The sequence below is a fragment of the Sciurus vulgaris genome (genome assembly GCF_902686455.1).
Source record: "Sciurus vulgaris genome assembly, chromosome: 16".
Taxonomy (NCBI): domain Eukaryota; kingdom Metazoa; phylum Chordata; class Mammalia; order Rodentia; family Sciuridae; genus Sciurus; species Sciurus vulgaris.
This window is the reverse complement of record NC_136477.1, coordinates 18,757,262-18,773,392: the sequence shown is the minus strand read 5'-3', so window position 1 is coordinate 18,773,392 and position 16,131 is coordinate 18,757,262. Positions and strand designations below refer to the sequence as shown.

The 16,131-nt window shown below is 51.7% G+C and overlaps 2 protein-coding genes across 14 annotated transcripts in view; one reads left to right on the top strand and one right to left on the bottom strand.

Annotated features, from left to right (window-relative positions):
• The first annotated feature begins 2 nt into the window (after positions 1–2).
• TSSK6 (testis specific serine kinase 6) lies at positions 3–6,845 on the top strand. The gene has a single exon (XM_079116786.1). The coding sequence runs from the start codon at positions 776–778 to the stop codon at positions 1,595–1,597; it is 822 nt and encodes a 273-aa protein (XP_078972912.1). The 5' UTR covers positions 3–775; the 3' UTR covers positions 1,598–6,845.
• An 826-nt stretch (positions 6,846–7,671) lies between these two features.
• GATAD2A (GATA zinc finger domain containing 2A) overlaps positions 7,672–16,131 on the bottom strand; it is a 108,060-nt gene continuing 99,600 nt past the window's right edge. For 11 of the 13 annotated variants that reach the window (XM_079116732.1, XM_079116728.1, XM_079116737.1 and 8 more), the window contains 5 exons: positions 15,732–16,011; positions 13,009–13,319; positions 12,340–12,414; positions 11,751–11,946; positions 7,672–8,737 (listed from right to left, as the gene is read on the bottom strand). In XM_079116732.1, coding sequence (XP_078972858.1) covers positions 8,607–8,737; positions 11,751–11,946; positions 12,340–12,414; positions 13,009–13,319; positions 15,732–16,011 — 993 coding nt within the window. In that variant the 3' untranslated portion in view covers positions 7,672–8,606. The remainder of the gene's footprint in view (positions 8,738–11,750; positions 11,947–12,339; positions 12,415–13,008; positions 13,320–15,731; positions 16,012–16,131) is intronic. The other 2 variants (XM_079116730.1, XM_079116731.1) reach the window with 1 other exon arrangement.

Here is a 16,131-nt window from a genome sequence, read left to right as displayed (position 1 = left end):
CAGCCATGCTGAGCGTGGCGGAAGCGCTAGCGAAAATCTGTGGCACTGGGGAACCTAGGCTAGGCTATCGGTATAGTTTTTCCACCTCTCGGGAGAGTTCTGGCGGCGGGGCTTCTGAGTCTACGTGCGTGCTCGGGCTGCGGTCGTGTAGTCCCCCGATTTTCTCTTCCCCAGACGGCGTGAATCAGTCCTTGTTCGCACCTGGAGGCCGCCAGGGCTCCCTGAACTTTGCACTAAAAGCCCTCGCGTTCTCCTTCCCCCTGGACGATGCACAGAGGGATCAGAAACCCCGAGCTCCCTAGGGAAGCAGGTTCCCGAGTTAAGTCCTCCTTTCCGTTCTCATCTCCTTGGTGGTACCCTGCGGGCACATGATCAGAAGTTGGGTAAAAGAGGTTAGGGGGACTCAGAAGGAAACACTCCAATCCCAGGAACAGATTCTGCTTCCCAGTGGTGGTCGGTACCCCTTGTTAGTGGCCTCTGACCAGGAACTGACCATTCTGGACGATTGAGTCACAAAGCATGAGGGGCTTAGGGAGCTCGCAGGGCGGGGTCCGGGTGGCCCCCACCCCGAGGTAGAGTGACGCCCGCAGTCACTTCACAAGGCAGAAATTGTTACCTGGGAAATAAAAGGCACCGTGGCGGCGGGAGCTCGGGAGTGGGCACATGGGGGTGCGGGTGTGCAGGTGCCAAGCGCCATGGGTTAGGCCCGAGATCGGAGTCCGGCCGCCCCCCGACAGCAGCCGCCTCCTGCTCCCCGCGCGCCCCGGGCGCCACCATGTCGGGTGACAAACTCCTGAGCGAACTCGGCTATAAGCTGGGTCGCACGATAGGCGAGGGCAGCTACTCTAAGGTTAAGGTGGCCACCTCCAAGAAGTACAAAGGTACGGTGGCCATCAAGGTGGTGGACCGGCGGCGAGCGCCCCCGGACTTCGTCAACAAGTTCCTGCCTCGAGAGCTGTCCATCCTGCGGGGCGTACGGCACCCGCATATCGTACATGTTTTCGAATTCATCGAGGTGTGCAACGGGAAGCTGTACATCGTGATGGAGGCGGCCGCCACCGACCTGCTGCAGGCGGTGCAGCGCAACGGGCGCATCCCCGGGTCGCAGGCGCGCGACCTCTTCGCGCAGATCGCGGGCGCTGTACGTTACTTGCACGACCACCACCTGGTGCACCGCGACCTCAAGTGCGAAAATGTGCTGCTGAGCCCTGACGAGCGCCGCGTCAAGCTCACCGATTTCGGCTTCGGCCGTCAGGCTCATGGCTACCCAGACCTCAGCACCACCTACTGCGGCTCGGCAGCCTATGCGTCACCTGAGGTACTCCTGGGCATTCCCTACGACCCCAAGAAATATGACGTGTGGAGCCTGGGCGTAGTGCTCTACGTCATGGTAACCGGGTGCATGCCCTTCGACGACTCGGACATCGCGGGCCTGCCCCGGCGCCAGAAGCGCGGCGTGCTGTATCCCGAGGGCCTCGAGCTCTCCGAGCGCTGCAAATCCCTGATTGCCGAGTTGCTACAATTCAGCCCATCAGCCAGGCCCTCAGCGGGCCAGGTAGCGCGCAACAGCTGGCTGCGCGCTGGGGACTCCGGCTAGGAGCCGGGGTTCCCGGGGTTCCCGGCGAACCCTGCACTGAGCCAGCGCGAGGCACGCGCGAGAGGCACGCTTCCGGAAACCCGCGAAGCCGCCGCTCGCGACTGCACACGTGCTCTACCCTTTCCCTTCCCCTGCGCGGCGTGGGTCGCAATTGCCCGGGTTCGGAATCTAGTTCCTCCTCCACGATCCCGAGAGCTGGAGGGCGCATGTGCATCCTTGAGTCCCGCCGAAAAGGCCCGGAGAGGGGCCAGACGAGAGGAGACGGAAGCTTTGCGCCTGCGCGGAATGAGCCTTGGTTACGCGGCAGATGGTGGCTTAGTGGAGGAGCTGCCGGCGAGCGGACATGCGTGGAGGGCGTCCCTCCCCAGCCAGCCGCGGATGCCAGATTTTCGGTTAGAACCTGCAATAAACTCGCTCTTCCTCGCAAAGTGGCTTTAGCGGTGGCCCCTTTTACGGAGCAGGGGGGAAGGGGCCGCACCGGGGAGAAGTCTGGCTCGGGCTGCCCATTATAGAGGAAGGCATATTGAGGCTCTGGCTTCCAGTCTCAGAAGAGAGTTGGGAGGCCGGGCGTGGTGGCGTTCCGAACAACTCGGGAGGCTGAGGCAGGAGGATCGCAAGTTCAAGGCCAGCCTCAGCAATTTAGCGAGGCCCTAAACAATTTAGTGAGAGCTTGTCTCAAAAATAAATAAATGAAACAAAGAAATAGGTCTGGGGATGTGACTCAGTGGTTAAGCACCTCTGGGTTCAATCCCTGGTACCAAAAAGAGAGAAAAAAGTTGGGAGGATTCAAACCCGAACCTATGGGATTCCTCAAATAGGACAAATTCAAAGGGTCTCTTGTTATCCCCGGATTCCCGATGATGCTGTCAATGGGGATGCTAGGTGTAAACTGGGAGTTTACAGATAAGGAAACAAACCCACCGAGATGTTATTTTAAAGCTGCGATTGGAAGCTAGATCTTTTTGTGGTGGGGTGTGGATGGAAGTCCTCCTTGGGGAGGGCGACGTGCCTCGGAGAGCTTGAGGATAGAATCAGAGTGAATCCAGCTCAGTCCTCATGCATTTCTTAAGCACCTGCTTGTGCCAGGCCCTGGAGCTCAGTGAAGAGGCTTCAACCCATCCCTGCCCTCAATGAGGAAGCAAGTGAAAGTTAAGTAAAATTAAAGAATTGCTTGAAAATAATTGTAAGCCAGGCGTGGTGGCACACACCTGTAATCCCAGCAATTTGGGAGACTGAAGCAAGAGGATTGCAAGTTTAAAGCTAGCCTTATTAATTTAGGGAGACCCCATCTCAAAATAAAAATGGGAAAGGGCTTGGGGATGTGGTTTAGTGGTTAAGCACCCCTGGGTTCAATCCCTGGTACCAAATAATAATTGTAAGTTGTGTTAAATGCCAGGTGGAGGAAGGGATCATCCATGATATAATGCCATCACTTTTTTCTTTTCTTTTTTGGTTCCAAGAATTGAATCCAGGGGCACTTAGCCACTGAGCCACATCCCCAGCCCTTTTTTTGTATTTTATTTAGAGACAGGATCTCCTCGAGTTGCTTAGGACCTCTCTAAGTGGCCAAGGCTGGCTTTTGAACTCCTGTTCCTCCTGCCTTAGCCTCTGGAGCAGCTGGGATTACCAGCATGTGCCACTGCACCCGGCTAAAAGCCATTTCATTTGAGTTGAGCCTTGAAGGAGAAATTGGAAAAGGCAGCGGTTTGAATAAACCAGGAAGTTCCTGTGCTAGAAGAGGGAGCAGGGAGAGGAGCTGGAGAGCTACAGATGTATTTCCAGGGGGACCCCACATTGCCTGGGGGAGACTGGGAGTTTTGCCCGCCATGAGGTTACTAGGTTTGGTGACAGCTGCTGTCTGCCATTTCTGGTGTATGGGAAACATGTTCCTCAACCCTAATCCTGTTGCCTTCATCTGACCCCCACGTGGTCCCCGAGGGAGCTTCTCAACTGTGGGTGTCACCATGTCCAGCCAGTGCTCACTCACCCTCCATAGCTTTCTGGCGTCTTGGAGTTTGAGTGCCAGCTCTCTTCTTACCACCTTCAAATGGACCGTGGCCCCATCCCTCTCATTTTGCAGATGAGGAAACTGAAGAGTGGTGTGCTTAGCCTTTGAGTTCTGACTGGGTTGTCACAGCTGAAGCAGAAGACTCAGTCTTTCTGATTTACATTGGAGGACAGCCTCCACTGCACTTAGAATAAATCCACATCCTCCTCACCTGTGTCCTGAAAGTGCAGCCACGCTGTTATCCTGTTTTTGACCTGCGTGCCTCATCCCACGTCTGAGCCTTTGCACAGGCTCTTCTCACTCCGGGTCTCACTTCCCCTCCTTTCATTTGAGTTAACCTGGAATCACCTCCTCTGGCACACCCTGTTCTTTCCACCTGGATGGCTACTGCCACATCCCCAGTGCCCAGGACATGGCACATGCCATTGGTCCACTGATGAATCTGTAGGAAACTTTGAGGCCCGACTCCATGGCTACACAGCCCCGCAGCCCAGTTCAGGAGGAAAAGAGGTTTCAGGGACCAGGGCTATTGCCCCATTTCTCCACTTGAGAAACTGCAGTCCAGGGCTGGATCTGCCCCTGGTCCACTGAGGTGACTTTATGTGATCCAGGGAAGCACAGGAGTCTTGAGGGTAGAAAGTAAGGACCAGAAGTTCCCCCAAGTGTGTTTCTTGAGGTCAGTGTTGGATTTGGGACACTAGTCAGGATCTTACAGGTGGAACAGCACAGGCTTGGGTTTATTATCTACTGTGCCTTCTACCAGCTTGTGCATTGCTGAGGTGACTCAGCACACTATAGTCATGGCTGTTGGGAGGTATGTCAGCTCCCAGGCTGGAAGGAAAGATGCCCCCCAAACAGCAAAACAAAAACACCTGGGAGAACAAGGTCATATTTTATGCATTTCGGAATGCACCAAAATGAGCCCATGTTTCACTTTAAAAGTAAAATGTGCCAGCCACTGCATCTGTAATCCCAGTGACCGGTGAGGACAGGCCAGTCTCAGCAAACTTGGCAAGACTGTTTCAAAATGAAGTAAAAGGGGCAGGGAATGTAGTTTAGTGGTAGAGTGCTTGCCTAGCATGCATGAGGCCCAACAATAGGTTGAACCCCTGTTGTTGAAAAAATGTTTTTAATGAAAAACAAAATGTGAGGGGCTGGACCGTAGCTCTGTTGTGCTGAGATGCACGTGGTCCTGGGTTCAGTCCCCAGCACCAAAATTAAATGTGAAACTTGGAGCACCTGAAAACAAATTTTCATCAGGAATCATTCATTTCTGGAGAGAGCCCACAGCCTGGACTGTGCTTAGAATGTACATCTGTGATAAGTCCTGCAGCAAAATCCTGCACTCCAGTTGGGAGTATGGAGGCTGAGGGGACTGAGGCTGCCTGATGGGTAAAACCCACTGGGATCTGGACCACAGTCCTCTGACCCTGTGGGTAAGTTAGGCTCAGAACCCCAGGTTCTGATGCAGATAGTGCCTAGGGCCAAGGATGAGTGGGGATGGACTCCATCTGGTGGGATGTCCTAATAGCGGGTGCAACCCCTTCCTTTCTTCCCCCAGTAATAAAGCTGCCCCGGGACTGGGACAAAACACAGGGATACCAAGGCCGAGGGGATGAAGAAAAGTACAGTTGACACATCATCCATTTCTTTATTGTCCTTCAGAGTCTAAAAGTTCCCCACGATACAAAGTATGGCCACCAATTCCAGCCTCTTTGTATCGGAACTTCTATTCTGGTTTGGTGGCAAACATTTTTTTTTTTTTTTTACATGTTTTATTATCAAAGATTTAGTCACAATAAATACAAGTGACAACCTCCCCACCACCCCAAGATCCCCTCATACCCTGCACTAGTGTAACCATCTATTACACTTTCTTTGTCAAGGATTATAAAAGTGTTTGCTGTCTTTTTGATAAAAGCAGTTGAAATTCCTTAGTCATGTGCAGTATGTAACTCAGCATCAAAAACCCTATGGTGGAGTGGCATGGACCATCCTTCCCATTTCAGATATCCTTGTTATAAGTATTTCTATAGAAAACTTTCCTGTGTTTTTCCAGCCAATAGGAGTGAATGTGGAAATGGGATACAGGGAAGCTGTTACCTCATTCCCTCTGCCTGGGGTGAGCGTCACAGAGGTCCTGGAGAGGTAGTTAGGACCCAAGGCCGCTCAGTGCTACTGTCCCACCATCAGGGGATGCCCATGCTCACCAGGGGTATATGGTCAAGATAGCCAGAGCTGTGAGTGGATCCAGGTGGGCATGTGTGAACACAAACTGTCATTTCAAACTTCCCCAACCTCACAACAGGTGATGGCCCTCCCTAGTTGGCCACAGGTTCCCAGTTGCCTTGGAGGTTTGAGAGATAACTGGAGACCACATAATCACAATCTTTGGGCCTGAGGGCTCCCGTATGTTCATGTCTCTCAGAGAAGACCAGGACTCGACAGTACTGCAGGGAATGGCGGCTGGTTTGGAGGGGTGTGCTAACAAATATCCTTTCGTGGTATGGCTAAACCCCACACCCAGAGAGGTATTCAGTCATGCCTTTAGGTGTAACAATAAATTTCAGCACAGAATCACCCATTTGGGGCTTTATCATACAAGTTACATCGCGAAGAGGGAACTCGAAAGAAAAAAAAATTTTCAAGACAGTAGAAATGAAAGATTAAGGCATCTTACATCGTCCCCTTTAAAAAGTTAGGTTCATGTCACAGTATGTCGTCCCTGGGAATGCTCCTGGGACACAGAGTTGGGGAGGTGCTGGAGGAGCCAAGGTCCTGGCCACCCTGTCCTCTGCCTATGGCACCCTGTTGAGGAGTCATGGTCTGTACTGACTACAGACTGTCCTAGTTAATAGCCCTAAGTCCCAGAGGAGAAGTCTGGCCAGGCTTGGAGAGCTCAGGACATGGTAGGGGTGAGACTGGGCCCTCTCTTCAGACCTGGTAAATGCAAGCTGGGTGCTCAACCCCCCCCCCCCCCCCCCCCCCCAGTGCAGGGAGGACTTGGCTTGGCTGCCTGATCCTGAGTTTACTGTATATAACTGAGGTTTCTTCAACAGGAAGGGGCCTCCCAGGCACTCCTGCTTGGGGAGTTGGAAGATCTGGCCCATGTCACTGAACAGAGAGGGCTAACAGCTCAGGGTAGTATAAGACAGGTATTTATTTGCCAGGCACACAGAAAAATGCGAGGAATAGAAATGCTTGCATACTTTTTTCCTTTTTTTTTTTTTTTTTTTTTTTTGGTGTAAAAACACCCCCCCACTCAAAAAAAAAAAAAAAAAAAAGTCAATTACCCTCTTTTCCCCTGAATCCCTGGATACTGGAATGAAAGCCAACCCCCCTTCTCTTGTAGCCCGGCAAAGTTATGCACTCAGAACAACAAAAAATTGGTGAGAAATTCAGGGTTTAGCACAAAAAACTGGAACAATTTCCAAAACAAGGTCCACTACTGTGTGTCAAAAAATGTTTTCTAAAGACTGATGATATTCACACGTGAGCATGGGGGTTAAATGAGCCTTTATTAGAATGTTGTAGCAGTTGTGTTTGGAGAAGGCGGTCCTACAGAATAAGGATTTTAAATTAAAGTCCCTAAATGCATCAGTAGGAAAACGGGCTGGAGAGGAACTGGGGGAACAGCGGTGCCCAGTCTTCTTGTAGGCACACAGATGTGCATGTACATGGGACACCCTTGCATGGGCACAGAGCTGGCCCAGTGTGTGGTAGACACACAACAGCTTCCACCTTTCCTCAACTGATTTTTAAGGAGCGAGAGGGGAAAGAAATAAAAATAAAACTAAAAGCAGACCTGATCCTTTAAAAAAATTTTCTGTAGATTCTAAAGGGGAATAGAGAGAGAAAATAAGAAGTCTGAAAGCAGACCCTGACAGCAACCCCCAGTTTGAAGGAAAGGCTCTAACTAAACCCAAATGGAAATCCTTAAGTCTGGGGAAAGCAGCCCGCCACACACCTGGACGGCGCCTCCCAGCCTGGACACACCTGTGCGCTCACTGACAGGTGCACATGCCAGGGTGACTTGAGATTGTGTCCATCAAAAAGAAAAGGAAAAGAAAAGGAAAAAATTTAATAAAATAAACCACAACAACAACAACAACAACAAAAAACCCATAGCAGCCCTCCCCTCCGCCTTCCTGCTCAGGCTCCTGGGTGTGGCTGCCAGCTGATTCTCTCCTCCCTGATTTGAGGGCAGCGCACAACTTCGGGAATCCCTGGGTCTCTGGCTGCAGTTTGTTCTTCCGCTACATGTGGGAAGTCTGGGGTCTCCGAACGAGCAGCAATGGAGGCTTTCGGCTGAAGCAAGGGCCATGTTGGCTGTCCCTGTGTCCATCAGTCATCTGGGTTGGGCCAACCATCTCTGCTGGGGGCTGAGGCACCATCAGTGACCCACCCTCCAGGGTACGGGCCTGGTGGGACTACACTGTGCACGACAGGGACCCCTGGATCTGCACAGTTTACTTTAAACTCCATCATCATGAGGTGATTAAAAAAAAAAAAAAAAAAAATCTTTCAACCTATAGGTTGCCATGGGGGAGGCGGTCGAAGACTGAGAACCTAAGATGGGGAAAAGCAGAGAGAAAATGAAACGCCCCGCTCGACTTCAGAAGCCCTGGGTGCCAGCCTTGCCTGAGTGTGTCACAGTGTCCAAGATGAACCGCCTGTGTGTGCCTGCCGGGGGCGGAAGGAGGGGGCCAGGAGCAGAGCCAGCCCCCGAGGTTCACTTTTCTGCTGGTGTCGGGCAAACTAAAGGCAAAGAGAGAAAGGAAGAAAGCCCATGGGAAGGTCCCTCAGTTATGATCCTTGCCCACCGTGAAGCAGCACCCCTCTCCCCAGCTGCGATGAGGCTCTGCAACCAAGGACTGAGGTCTTGCTTCGGCAGCAGCATGGCCATCACTCGCTCGCAGAGGGCGATGTGGTGTGTCCTTTTAGACCAGGGGCCAGGTGGGAGGGAGGAGGGAGCCTGTCCTCCACTGGGCCTGGCTCGCACTATTTCCACGTGGCCGACTGGGGGATGGAGCGTGGTGGGATCATGTCGAGGAGGTATTCTCGCTGGCGGTCCACAGCGGAGGATGTCTTATGAACTGCCAAACTTGGGCTGACAAAAGCCAGGGTCCCGCCTGCAACAGAATACAGTGACAAGCTGAGATGGCCCCTGGTCAGTGGGTTCCTGGGAGAATCCTACCCACAGTGGAGCCAACTGAACACAGGCTATAGCCTCGACCCTGCCCAATACATACACAAGACCACAAACCCACCAGCCCTATAGTATTATCATCCCCAAGTCCCAGACCTTGAGCTAAAGAAAATGCAAAAAACAAGTAGATCACCCTGAAGACAGTTCCTGGTTCTGCCAAGGTGATCCCAATCACGGGGTAAAGGTCAGATGATCACAGTCAGATTTCAGGTGCTATGTGAACCAAAGTGCTTACCACAGTGGTAGGCAGAACAGTAAAACCCACCGACAAGGGACTTGTGCACTGATGTAGTGAAGTCTGATGAAATGCTATTTGGCCATTAAAAACAACCTGACCCTCAAATGTTTTGGGGACCAGGTCTTAGTGTGTCACCTAGGCTGGCCTCAAACTCCTGGGTTCAAGTGATCGTCCCACCTCAGCCCTCAAAGAGCTGGGGACTACTGCATGCACCACTGATGGGTTAAGAATTTTTTTTTCCTCCCCAGGACTGGGAATTGAACCCAGGGGCACTCTACCATTGAGCCACACAAGTTTGAGACAGGGTCTCCCTGAGGTGCTGAGGCTGGCTTTGAATTTTCCGATTCTCCTGCCTTAGCCTCCTGAGTTGTTGGAGTTACAGGCGTGCACCACCACACCACAAAATTATTGATGAGACAGTAAGCTCATTTACACATTAGAGAGATTCTGGCTGGCAAACACAGGAGGACACAAACAGGTAAGATGCATTTACACATGTGACTCAAGAATACAGAGGAAAGACTGGGGAAATTCCCTTACTGTGGTATTTATTCTCTTGGTGTAGAAATTATTATTACTGCTATGGCCTTTTCTTTCTGTCTTTTCCCATTTCTACAATGAACAAGCATCACCCTTATAACTGGGAAATAAAGATACGATTCCTACTCCAGCACATACCAGTTTCTGGACTCCCCAGAACGCCTAGCAACACTATGCTACCTACTCTAAGAATAATACAGTGGAGGCCAATACATTTTTTGGAAGAAGTGTTCACCCCTCTCTGCATAGTGAAGGTCTGCATTCCAGAAACGGGGCACCTGGGCTCTGCCAAGAGCTTCCCTCAAACCACAGCCCAGAAACCCTGGGGGATCTGGGAACACCAGCAAAGACCCTTTTGGGAAACCATTATGCTTGATCTCTAATCCTACTAAAAGATTTGTGCCTTCAAATTTTCTTTCAGATTTTACCCTTGAACACACACTAGTTTCTTTTCCTTTTTCTGTGTTGGGTGCCAGGGAATGAATCCAATGCTGCACACATGGTAGGCAGATCTACCCACTCAGTTTCTTGATGGATTTCTATCACTGTGTCCACACACACTCATTGTTTACTTCTCCTTTTTGTTTGTTTTGTTTGTTTTAAAGACAGGGTCTTGCTATGTTTGTGAGGCTGGTCTCAAACTCCTAGGCTCAAGTAACCCTCTTGTGTCTCAACCTCCAAACTGCTGGGACAACGGCCTATGCCACTGTCCAACTCTACTTACTTTGTATGCTTACAAATTTCCCACTAAAGTAATTTCTGACTAGCTCAACAGTTCTTATCTGTTTGTTAAACATGCCAGGCAAAACATGTCTGGGTGGTCTATATTTACCAATGTGCTCTGCTCTCCAGGCCACCTACATTCCTCTGTGATCAGACAAACAGCTTCCCTTTCCTGAACTGTCCCTACTGAGGCTCTGGCATGGGTGCATCCTTAACCTTTGGTAGCTACATGAATAGGAGGTTCTCAACTTCCATTTGCACAAACAGCCTGATTTCCCAAGTTCTGAAATCTTGTGACGGCCCTCTTCTTCCTATGGAGATACAGGCTGCAGGGAACGACTGAGAGCACTTGGCAACTACACAGAAAGCACTCGCCCATCCCCTTTGCTTGGCCAGTCCTTCTTGTCTACTTTTCATTTTCCCATGCTTGGCACACACACAAAATATTTAACCCTTGTGTTAGCAAGTAAGTGAGAATATGTTACAAAAAGGGAATTGGGTAGGGAATGACACCAGGGACAGTGGAGCCACAAGTCAACTGAATGCCTGTGTCAGGTTCTTTCCCTCCGCAAGTTGTTCCTCCAGGAGGCTTCTGCTGCCACCTCATTTCACCCTAGTCGTCCCTTCTCCCTGCATTCTTGCTCTTTTGTACTTTGTACCACTTGGTGTGTCTAAGACAGGGTGGGAGGAGAGGGTCCCCTAGAGCAGTGAACGAAGGGCACATTCTGGGTGAGCGAGAAATGCAGTGAGTGTGTGATGAACAATGCACTGACAGCACAAACAGATGTTAACTGTGGCAGGACAAGGCTGGGTGGCTGCGAGTAGTAAGATGGGTTTGCTCTGAGAGGAGTCCTCACAGAGGCTTGGGGTGGGGGTGGAGAGGTGGGCGAGCCCCTGCGAACCAGGTCTGCTCACATTTGAGAGTGTGGATATAGCGAGTGCTGTCACTTATTCAGGGCACACTAGGGAGGGACTGGAAAAGATGAAGCCAAAGTCAGAGGTGGTTCTTCTCAGGAAGCAGGTCTGGGGCATGAGGCCTTTCATGCCACTTCTGTTCACCGTGTGAGCGAGCATGAAGGAGACTGGGTGCAGTGGCGCACACCCATAATCCTAGGCTTGAAAGGCTGAGACAGGTGGATCGCATGTTCAAAGCCAGTCTTAGCAACTCAGCAAGTACCTAAGTGACTTAGACCCTGTCTCAAAATAAAAAGTAAAAAAGGGCTTGGGATGTGGCTCTGTGTTTAAGCACCACTGGGTTCAATCCCCAGTACCAAAATAAAAAGGAACGAGGGAGGCTGAGGTGGAAGAGTTACTTGAGCTCATGATTTTGAGACTAGCCTAGTAAATGGTAAGACCCTGTGTCAAAAAGGAAAAATAAGGAGGGGTGGACCCGATGGCAGCAGGGTCCAAGAATGGAGCCGCAGAGGCTGCCCACCTGTGCTCAGGGGCGTTTTCTTCCAGTTGGAGGTGGTGCTGCCCTTGGCAGCACCTGCAGCTCTCTCGGAATGTCTGCCAGTCCTGCTGACCAGGGCCGTGGCCGAGGCTGTGTTCTGCAGTTTGGGTGACTGGCTGAATGTGTGCAGTACACCACGGGGCGTTGTGGCTGAGCCTCGGGACAGCTGACTGGAGGCCTGCAAAGGAGAGAGGGGACAATGTATCATGAGGGGAAGGGGCAGCCACGGGCAAGATGCTCAACGCAGCCTCTCCTTGTTCTGGCTGACCTCTTCCCACCCACACGAGTCCCTAAAGTCCAAAATCAGGAGACCAGGTAAGTTATACCAGGGGGAAGGAAGAACAAGGAGAGAGAGAGAGAGAGAGAGAGAGAGAGAGAGAGAGGGGGGGGGGGGGGGGGGGGGGAGAGGAGAGAGAGAGAGAGAGAGAGAGAGAGAGAGAGAGAGAGAGAGAGAGAGAGAGAGAGAGAGAGAAGCAGAGAAAAAGACAGACGCAGGCAGCATGACAGTCGGTGACTGACGTGGTCGCGTCTATGGTTGGGGGCATGAGGCTCCCGGTGCAGTGGTTCTGACCTGTAGCACAGCCCCGTTACTCCAGTCTCGGGCCTCTCCTGAGCGGAACGCCAACTTACGCCGGGGTTTTATGACCTACACAAATAGGGGTTGAAACTGAGATCAGCAATGTCTGCTCCACTGGCTGGCTCAAGGTGACCTAGGGTGGCCGAAGGTGTGTCCCACAGGACAGGCCCACCCCCTAATGGCAGCCTGGGGGACTGCCAGCTTTAGATGCCATATGGGGTTCTTGAGAAAACCTGTTTAGTGATTTACAGATGACTTCCGAGAAACCAAAATTGCCAAAAGGCAGTTTCAGGTCTACAGAGGATGGGAAGGAGAAGCATTAAAAAAATAAAAACAAAAAAACTTAATTTCAAACTTGCTTCTCCTTAATTTAGCAAGAATATTTCTGCTAAATGGCCCTTTGGTATCTCAATGTGGCTTTCAGAATAGTCTTTTCAGACAAGAAGTTCTTGTCAGCCAGCACACTGCAAGTGAAAGCTACAAAATCTAAAGAAACTGCAAATTAGTGTTTTCGCCGCCAAACACCACTATTAAGTGCAATTTAGACACGCAGTTAACAATCAGGCGGATGAGCGCTGAGTGGGACAGAACAGAAGAACATCCTGCCTTCTAGGGACAGCTCGCTGCTAAGGGCAGCTCGCTCCTGGGGGAGCCAATTCTCACCTGCTTCAGAGCCAGGTGGGGGGCAGCAGTGGGCTCAGCCTTGGTGGTGGTGGTGGGGGCCGTGCCCTGCTGCAGCAGGCGCTGCTCAATCTCCTGCTCCTGTTGCAGCGCCTTCACGAAGGCGGCCTTCAGGCGGCTAGTATGCTCCACCTTGAGTGCCTTCTTCTGGTTGGATGTCATGCAGTTCTCACACATGATGGCCCCGCCCTTCTCCTCCCGCCAGCGGCATGTGAAGTCTGTCTTGCACTGTGCACACATGTAGGGCTCCTGGGATAGCACAGCGGCAGCTGCCGTAGCCGACATCCTCCCTGCTGCAAGGAGACAGGTGGGAAACTCCTATCAAAGGGACAGGCTGGTGGAGTATGGGGACCCCACCATCCTCTGCCCGGGCTGGACATGAGACTCCAAGCAGAACAAGAGCAGCAGACTGGACCACTGCTTCCCAATAGGTTAGGACATCCAAGCTTCAGGGAGTGTGGTCTGTTTGTTGCACACCAACTGTGTGCAGGCACCAAAATGGCCAAAAGTTGCTTTGGAAAACTGGGTTGAATGTCCTTGGTAACACTCCAAAGACTTTGGCAATGCTGGTCTGGTTTCTATATCCTGTTTGACCCACAATGCCAACAGATCTCTGAAGAGGAGACCATAACCATGCCAGGTTTCAACTTGCTATGGTGGGCGTTACAACCAATAGACATGTTAACAGGACGAAAGTGCCCTGTGGATATTGAAGGCTGTGCTTTAAATGGGTGGGGGACTTGTCCTAAGAGGCTGAGGCCAAGATAGGACGACCAAGTGATCTCCAGATCACATGGCAGGTTAGTGGCAGAGCCTGAGTCTATCCCAAGATAGGCCCCAAGGCTGCACTGTTTGGCCATGAGGACAAAGTACTCAAAGAGAGTAGCAGGTAGAAGGTGTTCTGGGCCCTTGGTCCCCTTGTCTGGAGATAGAAACAATGTCTCTGTGGTTGGCCATAAGGAGGGTCACTGGCTCCTGCTCAGGTGTAGGGTCAGTACTCTTTGCTTTTTCTGCTCAGGTGTAGGGTCAGTACTCTTTGCATTTTGTTCCCACCTTCATGGTGTTTAACTATTTAAACACTCAGGGTGTAACTATTTCTTGGTCATTATAGGCCACAGCACAAGGCCAGGGTATAGCTGGAGACTGATGCTGAGAAACCCTCAGCCTTACTTCTCCTGCTTGGCCTGGCCTTCCACAGTCCTGAGCACAGAGATGTTTTGTAGGTTCCAACTCTGAGGAAGTCCCTGGTCCCACAGAGCAGATGGGATGTCACTTATCCAAGCTGCCTGTGCCTAGGGTCTGCCTCAGGGCCCCTGCCCTAAGCCCATGCCTGCATTTCACAGGGTCTGACAATAAGAGCACCTCGTGCACACATACAACCCTGAAGAAGGATGTGGCATTTGTTTCCCAGACAGCTGTGGTGTGACCAGTGCCAGGCAAAGTTGTGCTGAGCTGCCTGGCCTGGGGGCTCTGAGAGGTATCCTATTTTTGGCAATGGTAGAGGGAGATTGGCCCCTCATGATAGAATGAACAGACAGCTAGTCTGGGAGAGCAGACACTTGCACAGGCAGGTGCAGAGTAGACTGTGTCTATCACAGTCCTGAGGGGCCTCCTGCCCACCCAGCTACCCCAGCAGTTTTTTGTTGTAGAGCTCAAGGCCTTGCGCATGCCAACTACACACTCCATGCCCTCTCAGCAGCAGTGTCTTTGCCAACTCCTCCTTGTTGCAAAGGGCCCCAAATACAAGCAGAATGTATCAGAGCCCTCAAATCCCCAATAGCACACCCCCTTTGGTCTCTCTGGTAACTACTGAGCCCATCTTACAAAAGGATGATGCCCAGTTCCAAGGGACCTGATAGAGTCTTCCATGAAGCAAATCCAAAGTGACTGCACTGTTCTGAGGTTGTCAGTGAGCTCAGAGGCCCTGGGCACAATCAGGCTACAGGAGCCTGGGGAGTGAGAATGCACCCTCCCCATACCCTAACAAAGTGGGGGGCACTGGAGGACCATAGTTCTGTTGCCCACACACCCTGCTCTATCTCTGCATCCTAGGTGGTGGGCAGGGAGAAGATGCTTCTCCTCTGTATATTCCCTATACCACCACTGGCCCTCAAGTCTGAACTGGGTGGGACCAGCACTGGCCTGAGCTGAGGAACCAGTGGTCAAGGGTCTGAGAATTCTGGGCCCTGGCCCAGTTCTGCTGCCTCCTCTACTCAAAGAATATGACGTGATCTCTCGGGGGAAAAGACTGAGGCTCACTGCCCTTTTACTTCATCACCAACTCCATCTCAGGGCATAAACGTCATCAGTCTTTGGGGGAACAGGTTCCCTGAGGAGCAATGAGGTGATCCACCTCCTTTCCAGAAGTCTCCAAGGTTGTTCTTGATAATGACCCTGCAGGCATGCTTTCTACACTATTCCCAAAGAGGGAAAAGAAGTAGGCTGGGTCCAGGTAGGGACCAAGAAAGACCAAAAGAACTCAAGCCCATGCATGCCCAAGGGTCCTGCTTAAAAGCCTGCCAGCCTCCCACAGATGCCTATCCTCACCCTTACCCCATCTGTACCAGGGCCTCCCGAGGACCCAGTTATCAAAGACCCCAACAGAACAGTGTTCTATTTCGTATCAGAACTGACAATAAATGGTGTCACACAGTAGAGGCTCCAACGCCTTTAGCGGCAAGCTGAAACCAGCCAGAGTTACTTACCTTGTGTCTCCAGTAGGTTCTGCACCACCTCCTCCAGGCCAACCAGGTAGATGAACTCATTGTTGGCAGCACTAGGCAGGAAGTTCATCTCTGGGGCCGGGGGTTTGGGTGGGGGGATCTCCAGCAGTGTCTTCTCCAGCTGTTTGCGTAGTGCAAGCTTGGCCGCTGCCTGCCGGCTGGCTGGAGACTCACCAGAAGTAACCACAGAGGCCACACTGGTAGGGGTGGAGCTGGCCTGAGCAGAGGCAGCTGTTGTCCCCTTCAGTGATGCTGGGGTGGGCTTTGAGAAGACAATAACCAGGTCAGTGTGCCCAACCACAGAGGCAGGCTCCCATGGATCCCCGCAGTACTGACATCCACATCAGCTACACTTGGGGTCCTCTTAAATAAAGTAAATCTG

Coding starts and splice junctions, on each gene's coding strand:
- TSSK6 (XM_079116786.1), top strand. CDS start 776: ATGTCGGGTGACAAACTCCTGAGCGAACTCGGCTATAAGCTGGGTCGC.